Genomic DNA, 13,541 nt, shown 5'->3' on the forward strand with positions numbered 1-13,541 from the left:
GTTTCTAATATTTTTTACTAATACTTTTATTCTCTATTCGCTTTAATATATTTTTGAATAATATATTCTCCGTCATGACCTACTATAGTCTATATATTCGTTAGATAATTGTCTAAAATATGGTGTATTATAAAAGTATCATAAAACTACTTGTATACAGTAATACTATTATACATTTAGGGTGTCCAATTTTAATCGATAAATGCAGATCACTCATAAACCACTCACTAAATGACAAAGTGATTCATATAAGAAGCGAATAATTTCAAAATGGATATAAGATGATATAATTATTTTTTTATTGCACTGCTTGATACAGCTTAATGTAGTTTACAAAAGATATTGAACTATTGGTATGAAAAATCATTAATTTAGCAAACATTCATCATTTGAACCTACTCATTGTTATATATTGCTATATATTGTTATAATTTATTCTCTACTAGTATATTCACTTGATCATAACATAGAACACACTCTCTTCAATAATATAAAGTATTATAAATCACATAAATAATGGAATCTAATAAAATGAATAAATAAATAATAGAAAATCGTAGAAGAATATATAACATGGTACTTATGTCTGAATATTCTTGTGACCAACTGTATACATGTATTTATAAGAATTATTTCCCATCTTTGTCACAACAATATTCAATTCCATGCTTGAACCATTATTTCCTCGCTGAGTGAGCTCTTCGTAATAGTCATCAATTCGTAGAAATCCTCCATTACAATAGCAAGCTACAATTAGTAGTAAGCTTTCCCCGTGCCCCATAAAGGGTTGAAATTGCTCGACGCAGAGTTTGACAGGCTTCTCAGTTCATCCGATCTCATTCGATTCCTAATTTCTTCTGCAAATAGTCAATGTTGCCTTCGTGCAAACGAAGAAGCCGTACGACTTCCTGTTGTACCAACTAAACGTGCCACGACCTCGATATGGATCGAACCAGCAATTCCTTATCTGCGATCCGATTTTTCGCATAAAAACCCGGTCTTCCGGCGTTGAACTTCTGCATGCCCTGATAATTTCGAGGGAGTCGGAAATGCAAAGACGTTCCAGAACGGTTATTGGCTCTGGGTCACTTTGTGTGTGATACGCATGGGTCAACAGAGGTATATGAGAATTTTGAAATTGGATTGCCCTCGTATTCTTTTAGAATTTGGGTGAGTATAATAGCAAGATATAGTGGGTTTGAATAACAGAGAAAATTTGAAATATTAAATAATTTTTGGTTGAGGAGATAGAATTAGGTGAACATTAATTGGGAAAATTAGGAATTTTTATTTTGATTTTAGAAAAAAGGATATTCTTTGAACTTATTATTAATATATATTAGTATTATTAAAAGGAATTTATGTATGCTGGGAATGAATCCTGAAAATCTGCGAGAACTGTGTAGTATATCGTGTCTTGATGTTTCGATTAACTCAATGTTATTAATATCGAGAAATAATTATACTGTATCATTAATATTGAGAAATAACTAACCAACTGTTTATTAAAATATGAAATAAAACTATATCGATATATCTCTGTTCTTATGTTAAAAATATATATAATTATTTTATTATTAATAATAATAACATTTTTGAAAGTAATAACAACCAGAATAAATACAAAATTTTAATATTATTTATAAATGATTGTTTCGTTAAAAAATATGTATAATTTAAAGAAAATGAAAAGATAGGAGTTCACAACGATGTAATCGAGAAAGTGAAACATGAATGGGAGTATCGTTGATTCATCCTTCGAGTAAATAGAATCTATATGTTGAATGGAAAATGGAAATTTTTCATCGCTCTATACAATGTCGTGCTTGATAACTATAAAAGTAAAACGTACGATTATTTACCACTAAGCCCTCAAATCTCATGTTTCGTAAGGCAACACCGAAAGAAGAGACGCGTATCTGCATATCGTGTATCATTGTTCGAGGTTATCTAGAATGCTGATCTACTTGTACGCGCGTTTACAGTAATTATTTAAACGCCATTCAGGGTACTTGCTTCTCAAACTCACGATCGCTGGTTTCTCGAGCATCGTAATGAATAGCATCAGCAACATCGTCCTTCATTTGATCGTATCGTTATTTGATACGAATAATCTGTGTATACTGCGTGTTTACAGATTTAAAGCATATTTAGTTGAAAGGAATTTTTTACGTTTTTTAGATTTTTGTTTCATTAATTATTGAAATTTATCAATTTTATTAAATTTCAATAACGTTGAAAGAATTTATTAATTTCATCAATTTTAATAAACTTTTATATTTCATTTTTTAATTTCATCAATAATTAAATTGTGATATTATATAATGCTTAAAATTTTTATTTATCTTTTGAATGTATTATGATTATTAAATATTGCAGCGCAATGTATAGAAATAATACGCGAGTAATTAAATTACTAGTAAGTAATATATGGCAATAATAGCATTGAATAAAAATACTACAAAATTTAATAGAGTAACTACGTTTTAATTAAAATATGAAACTAAAAGGTCTAATATTTCCTATTATAATATATTTGTAATTTTTCTTCTTTTCAATTTAACATTTCACCATTCAATTCATGAGACAAGAAAATTCTGACATTTATGAGAATTTATGTGAATGCAGAGCATAATGTGTTATACGTGAAACAATTTTTTTTATCAACGAGAAATTTCCTCGATGGCTAAAATTAATCACCAGAGTTTCAGTGATCGAATTCCAAGTGTCGATTTCGCATTTTTTAAATATGACAGCGCATGATACTTTTGCACAAAAGAATTTTCATTAAAAACCGCGTAATTTTCAGTGCTCTATTTATATGTTATAAAAATTTCTAACATTTTTAATTAAAACTATATTCAAGATACGAAAAAATGGTAGAAATTTGATGGTTAATAAGACACCTGCAAAAAGTTTTGCCGTTCAAAAAGAAATTGCTCCGCGTATAACTCATTATGTCGTAGATACACACAAACTTTCCTTAAAATTAGAATTTTCTGATCAGCTGAATTTTCTCATAATTTAGTATGCCAGTTCGTTTTTTACTGTATATAGAAAAAATAATTATAATGTTTATTATAAGAAAAATCACGTAACGGATTAACTAAAATGATAAATTTTTGAAATACAGAATTTTCATCCGAAAATTAGAATTAATCATTTTAGGCCACAGTAAACTTAGACTTTAACTTAAACTTAAACTTAAAATAACAAATAATAATAATATCTACAATTGCGTGTCGTTTTAATTATTATTGTAACGATAGTAATTTAAAACAAATTTCGATGATATAAATCAGCAATGACCATTACACCCGACTTTCATTTTCAAATAAACGAAGATATTACCAGCAAATGAAAGTGTGAACGATTTTGAAATATAAATTCTACCGCGACGTTCGGAACACCATTAATCACTAAAATGTAATATACGTAAAGGGGTATTGATTATCGAACACTGTCACGGACAATGGGATGATGGTCATAATTTATGCGTTAATTCCATTTGTCATTATGATACATGCATAGCCGCACACGAGGCGGGTATTTCATTAGCGACAGCGTATGTTTCAGTCTGATATTAATCAACGAAGAACGATATCATTGGACTAATGCTCCATTTGGCTGGTATCGTGCATGACAGCCGCAGAAACATTCGATTTCGGTGATATTTCGTCGAGCTTGTTAACACGTTCGAGCAATTAAGTCAGATCATTGTCACTTCTCGCTGAAACTTTCTGTGTATCGAGTTTTATCAATTATATGACATTTGAGTTTGAAGAGTAGAGGAATTCACAAAATTCGGTGATAATCGCGTTTATTATTATAAAGTACATTATTATTAGTGGATGGTAAAATTCATAATGGATAGACACTGTTTGAAAGCGCATTAATTACGGATTGGCAGCTAATTTGGGAATTTTCGAAATTCGATATTAAATTTGCGAGAATATTTTGATTTAAGGACTGAAACTTTTCTTGAATTTTTACACGAGTCTTTACAGTCTATAATTAAAAATATGGAAAATTATTTTCACTGCTACTGATATTTACATTATTTTTGAATGTACTCTGTTTTTCACACTCGTCGATTTATCAATTTTTTATTCATAAATTTTTATCTTAAATAAAATTTCGATAAGAATTTCAAAAATTCTGAATCTATTTCCAGTAATATCGAATCACTGTTAATTACTATTTCTACTGTTAACTTAGTATAATGACAGTAAATTATAATAATAACGAAATTAATAATAATAACTTAAAGAATACATACAAAAATTGCTCTTATATTAACAATAATTTTACATTGGTTTTGAACAATTTTCAATCAAATTTTCTCTTTGATTAAAAAACTGGAAAAGACACGGTGTTAAAAAATTCTTATAATCGCTTCCACCATATTATCTTAATAATAATAAATTAATAATTCTTCAAACTGCTGGATCTCAATTTCTCGAATATTTCTATTCCACGTTATCCCATAGAATCTTAATAATTTAAATTAACTTTTCACCCAATTACAACTCACCTTAAACTTTCGCTTCAAGAGTTAAAATTAATTTTAAACATAAATTCATTTAACAACACATGTAACTTTCCATATTTCACTCTGAAATAACATTAGTAAATAGAAGAAACTAACTCGAAATAAAAATGAAACTAAAAATAAAAATGAAAATGAAAATAAAACCTCGAAAAAATAAATATCGCCATAATCGCTGCAGATTTTTAGCTTGGACTGTTCCTACGTGTAGAATGGTCCGTTGCGTAGAGTTTGTACAATGTAAGGCATAAGTAAACGATTAAGAAGAACGCTAAGAGGGAGAGCACCACGCAGTCTCGCTGGTAGATTGAAAGGAATCGAACGATATCGAGGAAGAATGTAAAGTGTAATAACGAACGTTCTCTGTCGTAGAATCGCCGAGGCGTTATGTGGAGGGTGAGGTGACGATTCACTATCGTTCACCAGTGCGTACAGAGGCAAAAGAACCATTGAGCGAGGAAGAGCTCGCTCGTCGAAGCGCGGAGAATATGCGACGCGTTTATCAAGAAGAACGTCGTCGCAAATATCTCCAGGAACTGCACGACATCGACTCACGGCGACACACTGACAATTTCATGTAAGTTTCATCTTTTTATTTCATTTCATTTCATTTTATTTCGTTTAATTTAATTCACTTGTGTGCTGATTTGTGAGTAGTTTGAATGGTGTATGGATAAGTTTGAATAGTTGACGCAGAGAATTTTGAAAATTCTCGATTTGTCATTTGTGGGAGTAGAATAGATACAGGTTTACAATTTTATTTCATTTTACTTCGTTCTGTTTTCTTCTATTTTATTTTAGTTTTTGGATTGTTTACTAATTTGTGAGTAGCTTGAATGGGGTTTGGATCAGATTGGATAGTTGACAGAGTGAGTCTTAAAAAGTCGATGCTTTTGTTTGCAAATTGTTATTTGTAAGAGTAGGAAAGATGTAGGTTTAAAATTTTATTTATTTTTATTAATATGTTAATAATTTAAGTTGAAATTAGTTGGCAGAGAATTTTGATTTGTTGTGGCTTTCATTTACGAAGAGCTGTTGTTCGTAAGAAAAACTATAGATTTGAAATATTTATTTGGTTTTTGTATGTTTCGAATTTTTAATATTAATTATTAAATATTGCACAATTATTGATAAAATTTGTTTGCAAATTTTTAAGTTGTATTAGTGTAGTGATACAGTTTTTAATGAGCATAATGTCCTTAATATTTGTGGGAATATGAAGAATGTGGATTTTAAATATCAATTAATCGAATGATATCGCAAACTTCCAATTTAAAAAATTTATTTAATATTAAACATTTATGTTAAATTGGTCTACAATTGACAATCCTTTTTTACCAATATAATGCTATCAGTGCTTATTAAAACTGAACAGATTTAGACTTGAAATGTTCCCTTTGTGATTAGAAATTAAGTATACATAATTAGATTAGTGTACATACGTTTATAGAAGTTTATTGTAAATATAATATCAAGATTCATATCGATTTTTATTCATAATAATTGTTTAGAATCTTTACTATAAGGTAGAAAGAATTCATATCAGTTTTATTTCTTAACTTTCTCATCTTTGCTTTTCAATTGTTAAATTCTATATTTTTAAATATATTACGTAATATCTGAATAATCGTATAGATAAATATTTATGTAAATTATTTATATATTAAATTATTTTTCATCTTATTCGCTTAATAAATACACTATTACAGACAGATAAGTAAAAGTCTTTGTAAGTATAATAATATACTAGGTAATTTCAAGAGTTCGCAGTCATTTTCACCAAATTACACTCAAATTACATCTATCGTTACACTTGGAATTTATGTCTCGTCTATTTTATATCTCTTTTATTTTATAAATCGTCAGCTATACGAAAAGGAACGACGAAACGAACCAAATCATTTCATTTTTCTGTATTCCACTTCTTTCGTATGACTCACCTACGCCTTTATTACAACGCCCGCGTAAAATAACTTAGAGTACTCGGTGCATTACGTAATGACTTAAGTAACGGGAAGCACGATAGACTTACACCTCATCTGACGATGCGTGATTAACATGCCGTTGCCTTTTATCATTCCATAGGCTATGTCCGCGTCAATGAACGCTCGTTGAAAAATTCGATTGATTCGGAGTACTAAATTTAAATATCGTACACAACACCTGTTTGTAAAATAATCAAAATCACTGAATTATTTCTAAGATATGTCAATTTTATTATACAATTGTCGTTATTACATAATTGTCAGAGTTACGGTGTTAGTAATTATTTTATTTTTATTGTTTATTAATTACAGTTTGAATAATTACATATCGAGCGAATAATCAGGTGATGTTTAATAAATATTTCACCATTGCACTTCGAGCATTTTGAAAAGTCGGAAAATTAAGAATAAAATATTAGGTTCGGCTACTTTGTATTTACTCGGCAATTTATATGCACTTGGTTTCACGTGAGAACTTGGAATTAACAGAAATTCGCATCCCGTTAAATTATAAATAAAAATTACCCATACGCCTTTTAATAATGTTAAATCGCTTAGAGGTAAAGGAATTTAGATCCGATTTAATTCGAAAAAGGGATCATTAAGCATTGTTTAATTAACTACATAGACAGACCCCCTTTGAAGAAGCTAGCTTTAATTTCCAGCTAGATATTTTTTTCAGATGAAATACCGAATGAATATTTAAACGAAAGTACAATGGGAATAAAATTAGCAGAGTTGATAAGTTCATCGTGATTTATGATAATTATTTGTCGTTCATTATCGTCATTTCCCGTAGAATTTAGTAGCAGAAAGTTAATTATATAATTATTATAAGATAGAGTTAATAAAATTCCTTGAAGGCTTCCATGAAGCTTTGAAGTTTTATTATGATATTTGCAAGTTTTTCATTACTTTGCTTCATTATTTTAAACTTCTTGCTTTACTAAAAACTTTTCATAGCTTCAGTTACAAAATTTATTTATTACAAAATTTACTTACATTAAAAATAGCTATTTTATTTTCAAATTGTGTCTATTGAAATTAACGAAGTTGTGGTATATTTATTTAAGCATATTTTGCAATTGAAATTTTATTATTTTGTAAATTTTTGGTCGTGTATGCTTACTTCTATATATACTTTTTAGCATAAGATTACGATTAATTGATTCGAAGAATCATCCCACAAAACAATCTTCTTTGTTAGAGATTACTTGTTTTGCTGAACGTTTGATATAATTGCACTTTGCACAGATGTATAGTCATCTCCTATAAATATTGTGTAAGAATTATGCATTGTTCTGAACGAGGATAAGAGAATAACATCGTAATGCTATACAGTAAACACATATGCAGATTGTATTGATGAAGGAAACTTACTTCAAATGTACTTTATACGATTTTAATATTTAATTGTTTATTGTACAAAAAAAAAAAGACACGAAGTAAAACAGAATTATACTTTATTTAATTTATTTGACTTTGTTTCCGATATTTATCAAAATTTTAAAAATATCACAACTAAGAATTACAATTAACTCGTAAATTACTATGAAAATTTTCTAAACGCTTTTATAAGATATATAAGAAATAATAAAATGAAAAAAGAAGTATTTTCACATAGGAAGACAAGCGAATAATGTGGAAGAATATCTTTTTTACGCTATTCTTGAATGAAACTCGGCTTCCTCGATTACCCCACGTTATTTTTATGCATGGGATCTCATTACAGAATTTAAAATCGCTCCGGCGAGAAATAATTAAAATAAACGAGAATGGAAATAAATTAGATTGCGATTTACTAATCTAACATAAAACAACTTTCCGCGGTAATTTATGACATAATCTAATATGCTCATTAGTGAACTCGTTATGTTATTACGAAATCAGAAAATTAGATACCAATGTGTACGTGAAACCGTGTACTCGTACCTTTAGAATTATCAACAGATTTTGTATGCTAAAATGTCAAAATACAAGTATGCAAATATGCATGGAGTACTTCTCATTACAGTTAAACATATGTCTATAAATATACGTATAGATTTTCCACAACTGTTATACAATTTTATTGAAATGAAATAAAAAGATAATAAATAAAATATAAGTAACAAAAGTTAGTATAATACTTTACTATAATAATACATGTGAAATATATTTGATTTTATTGATTAATATGGAATGTATTTTATTTATATTTTATTTATTATCTTATTTATATCGTTTATTTAAAATAAATTAATATTATTTTCAGATACTTCACACTATTTATATCTTATTTACTATCTTTTAGAGGAGACTATTATAAAATGTAATACTATTCCATATTCTTTTAATTCTCTTATTCCAAAAAATTGACTCTTTCCATCTTACATCGCGATTTTTTAAACCAAATTAATAAAACTAAAATATTAGAAAAAGGCAAGAATGAAATTCCATATTCCATGAATTTTGCCACATTTTTTGCCCATGTCAGATTTCAGTTCATCTCATCTTCCTCGTTTTACATTCTACGTTTCGTTAAACAATGATTTCAGACCATCGCAGAAATCACCGATCCCGCTGAACCGTTATGACGATTTCGTTGATGATCTGAGCCACAGAAGCAGATCCCAGGAACAAACACCGGAACCCAGGCTCGTGGCAAGGGCACTTTATAACTTTATCGGGCAATCCTCGCGGGAATTGAATTTCCGTCGCGGTGACATAATATTCGTGCGTCGCCAGGTAGACAAGAACTGGTACGAGGGTGAACATAATGCTATGATCGGCCTGTTCCCATCAAATTACGTCGAGGTAATTCCGCCTGGAAAGCGTTAACGTTATTACTTTCTTCCATGATGTGTATACAATCGCGATTTATTATGCATCAACAAGCAAAAGACATGCTCAAATCTTCCCGCGAGAGTGCTTTCTTAATCGAATTCCTCTGTGTGCTCTCGACCGTCGATCTCTTTACGATAAAATCCTGATTTATATATCGAATTTTATAAATTAATAGTGGTTGGAAAAGATCCGAGAGTTAAGGTAAATTTTTAATTCGCTTCAATTGCGAATATTTATAATAATATGATAATTACATGAAAGTCATCTTTTCAGTGTACCCAGAGAATACATTTGGGTTGCTTTAATTATCAGTGATTACAGAATTATCATTATAATAAACACACTGACGTTCAAATTTAATAATTAATTATGCAAAGCTACAAACTTAATCTAACGTTTCATTAAATTTCTCTGAAGTTCTTACAAATTTTTCTGCGATTTAAAATAGGCTGTTTTGCAAGAAATAATTTTATTTTGTTGTAATATAAAAGGATGCAACAGCAAACAAAGAATCAAATTATTTTATTCAGATTTTCTACTTACAATTACACCACTTTCATAATTACCAGCACAGATATGAAAGATGCAATATTGATACGAGAGGAAATTATATTATATTTATATTATTCACATTATGCCATATTTTTTAATACTATAATTGTGACTTAATTTCCTCTTTCCTTTATAATCTTTGGAATTTATATTGCTATTATACAACAGCTATATATTAATTTTTCTCGTATAATCGTCGCAACTTATTTCTCTTTATCGAATTACTGCATATAAAATGACTGTCTACGGTATTTTTAACCTATAAGTATATACGGTAATATTATTTTAAAAAGTCGAGGGTGTCAAAAAATAACATCGTCCTTTGTTTCATAGATTTTACCTTATGACGGTATGCGAACTACACCAAAGAAACCTTACGAGGGCCAAGCCCGAGCTAAATTCAACTTTGTCGCTCAAACGAATCTCGAGTTGTCTTTGGCCAAAGGTAAATTATATATTAAGTAGAAAATATTAAGTCAACAAACCACTTTCATGAAGGGAATGCAATCAAATATTATTATTTCAGGAGAGCTTGTTGTATTAACAAGAAGAGTCGACGAGAACTGGTATGAGGGGCGTATCGCAAACAGAAAGGGAATTTTCCCCATATCTTACGTCGAAGTCATCACAGAACCTGGTCTTAGATCAGGTACAGTACACTTTTCAAATTTAAACCGCAATTTAAATGTGGATTAAATATATCTATGGAATATCAAGATGATTATTGACATTTCAAAACTATTCTTTACTTCGTTGATTTTATTTTAATGTATATTTTATTCGGAGTTTCAATGTTAGATAAATATTGTAAATAATTAATTGCAGAGACGCCAATACAAAACAAACCAGTCGCATCTCCAGCCGCGCACAGCCTCTTGGCGAACGGATCAGCTGGAGGGAAAATGAGTATGGGGCCCCATCACTATATGCCGTCTATACCAATTAATATCAACACAACCCAGCCACACTACAATTCACTGGTCAGTGTTACAGAAACATTTGTATTTTAAGCATATAGTCACGTGTAATTTTAATTCCACAATTTCGATTTAAAATACTCTCACTTTGTCGTTTTCTACCCAATGGAATTTTTTTTTCGTTTCATGCTCAACGGAATTGTCGATAATACTGTTTTATGAACTTTATGCACAAATCACGGGCAGAAAAGTTACGAGAATTTCCATTGAAATACCCTCGAGGGATAGAGAAAAGTATACTCTTTGAAATGCACTTTGTTACAAGTCGATACGTTAATTGGTTTCCGAGATATCACGATTTATACCCTAGCGTGTAAAGTCATAATTCCGAATGGTGACCAAAGTACGACAAATGTCGTGACCTACTTTTTTTTCTCGGAAATACGTACGTTGCGAGTAGTACTGGAAAAAAATGTGTTGACTCAGCAGCTGTCACTGACCAGCGCGCAGGTGTCGCGTTTGGGATAGGTCAGTTGTGATGTGCGAGCGAAAGGTCCGAGCGTTCGAGTGAGAGACCGAACGTTCGAGTGAGAGGTACCGATCGTTCGAGTGAGAGGTTCGAGTGTGCGAGCGAAGGGCTCGACGTGCGTGCGAAAGAGATAGAAAAATAACACGGGAAAAATTACATTTCGCGTCGTCACATTGATTTCTCGCAAGTGAAGTATGAATACATCGCTTTATATTTCTAGTAACAGGATTCTAGTATGTACTAGTGTGTATTACCTCGTTAGAAATATTCATCTGTAGAATCGTATAACGTGTCGCTAATGGGAAATTGGACATTGTAAATGACGGTATTCTAATAATGAAAAATTTCAAAGTAACGCTGCGAAAATTACGTTTCACTGCAAGATTTGATGCAGACACGTGGCGTGTTGTCGCGTTGCGTTTTTGCACAGGTGACGTATGAATATATTGGTTTATGTTTCTCATGGTGGTATCGTATACTAGTTTGCGTTACATTGTTGAAAATACACATTTGCGAAATTGTATAACGTCACTAATGGGAAAATTTTATTGCCTTCCGCAAGTAAATTTTCTTTATTTCGATTTTAACCCAATTTACAATTGTTACCTCGATTCAAATTATCTTTTTGTGTTTTGCATTTTTCAGCCACGTATGGGAGGAAGCAAATTACATGTTTCGCAACTGAACGAAGCACTGCACATCGACACGCACCCTGAACCCATACCGTAAGTTTCTTTAGATATTTTAAATAAATTTAAATCTAAGTGCCTTAATTAAAATCTTTTATTTACTTTGATTCATAAAAAACGAAAAAAAAAAGAAAAAGAAAATAGAAATATAGGAATTGAATTCGTTTGTAAATTCATAAATATTTATTATTGACATCGAGCATTGTTATAATAAAGAGTATCTCGATTTATAAAAGCTTTATGTATCGTCAATTTTAAATTTAAAAATATATTTTAAATTTTTATAGTACTTTGAACAACTAAAACGCGAATATAAATTCAACATTGATGTTAACCACATTATAGATGGATTTTCCGATTTTTTTTTTCACATTTGACAATAGAATTACAAATTGCATCCGTCTTTTGTACCGTCGTAGCCTAAATTCCTCGAGCGTATCCTATTGTCTAGTTTAGTATACAATATCTTTTAATTTGGAAACATGTGTTATCGAATTGTCGGTTATCTTCTGTACAACCATTCTATTTTAAGCTATTTTTATTATAAAAAATACTTCGAACGACTATATTTAATTATCTTCGATGAAAATATTTCAATATATTTAGGCTTATAGAAAAATATTACTTTTCTAACGAAAATTTTCTATTTCTTATTTTTCGTTTCATGCAAGTATTTTATATTTATCTGACTATATAACATATTTATCTGTTAACGTTCTTACTTTTTATGTAATACTTCATTTTAACCTAAAGTCGTGTCTTTTTAGAAAAACTCACATTTTTCGAAAACTGCGGTTGATAGAGCAACCCCATTACTGATTCGTATTCAAGAAAGTAGACTCTTCGTGAATTATCTAATGAATATTACAGATTGGAGAAAAGATTAAAATTTGTCGGACACTGTAATTATCACCACCATTCCACCAATTTCTAAAGCTCCAATCCCACAGCATCTTCGCGTCAAACAATCTTTGATCGATCACAGGCAACTGATAAAAGCCCTTCGTACATCTTTCAGGTATCGAGCTCTCTACAATTACCGGCCACAGAACGAAGATGAGCTCGAGCTGAAGGAAGGCGACACGGTATACGTGATGGAAAAATGCGATGACGGATGGTACGTTGGTTCCAGTCAGAGGACCGGCTATTTCGGCACTTTCCCTGGCAATTACGTGGAACGATTGTGAGAAACAACGAGCTGCATCGAACCGCAGGTTTTGTGTTACCAAAGCACTAAAAAATCCAACCAATAACTTAGTTAATATATAACACAACGACGATAAGGATCGACCAGACACACGTCGCCATAGTCTTCCTTTATTCGCGAATTTCGATCTTAACGATAAAACAAACCAACATAGCGCGGATACACACGCAAACGTATACCTATACGATATAAAATCGCAACAAACACGCATGACAGAATCGCGAAAACGAACCTTATCGTCCAACTCACCAAACAAAGTAAAAAAATAACGAAAAAAAAAAAAAAAA

The 13,541-nt window shown here is 30.5% G+C and overlaps 1 protein-coding gene across 1 annotated transcript in view; it reads left to right on the forward strand.

Annotated features, from left to right (window-relative positions):
- CAP (Cbl-associated protein) overlaps positions 1–13,541 on the forward strand; it is a 205,044-nt gene extending 191,503 nt beyond the window's left edge. Inside the window, exons 27-33 of the mRNA XM_017909794.1 lie at positions 4,922–5,126; positions 9,072–9,330; positions 10,246–10,357; positions 10,439–10,561; positions 10,738–10,892; positions 12,004–12,083; positions 13,066–13,541. Of these exons, the coding sequence (XP_017765283.1) occupies positions 4,922–5,126; positions 9,072–9,330; positions 10,246–10,357; positions 10,439–10,561; positions 10,738–10,892; positions 12,004–12,083; positions 13,066–13,234 (1,103 nt within the window). The 3' untranslated portion in view covers positions 13,235–13,541. The remainder of the gene's footprint in view (positions 1–4,921; positions 5,127–9,071; positions 9,331–10,245; positions 10,358–10,438; positions 10,562–10,737; positions 10,893–12,003; positions 12,084–13,065) is intronic.

This window comes from Eufriesea mexicana, unplaced genomic scaffold, assembly GCF_001483705.2.
Source record: "Eufriesea mexicana isolate 0111107269 unplaced genomic scaffold, ASM148370v2 scaffold22879, whole genome shotgun sequence".
NCBI classification, from domain to species: domain Eukaryota; kingdom Metazoa; phylum Arthropoda; class Insecta; order Hymenoptera; family Apidae; genus Eufriesea; species Eufriesea mexicana.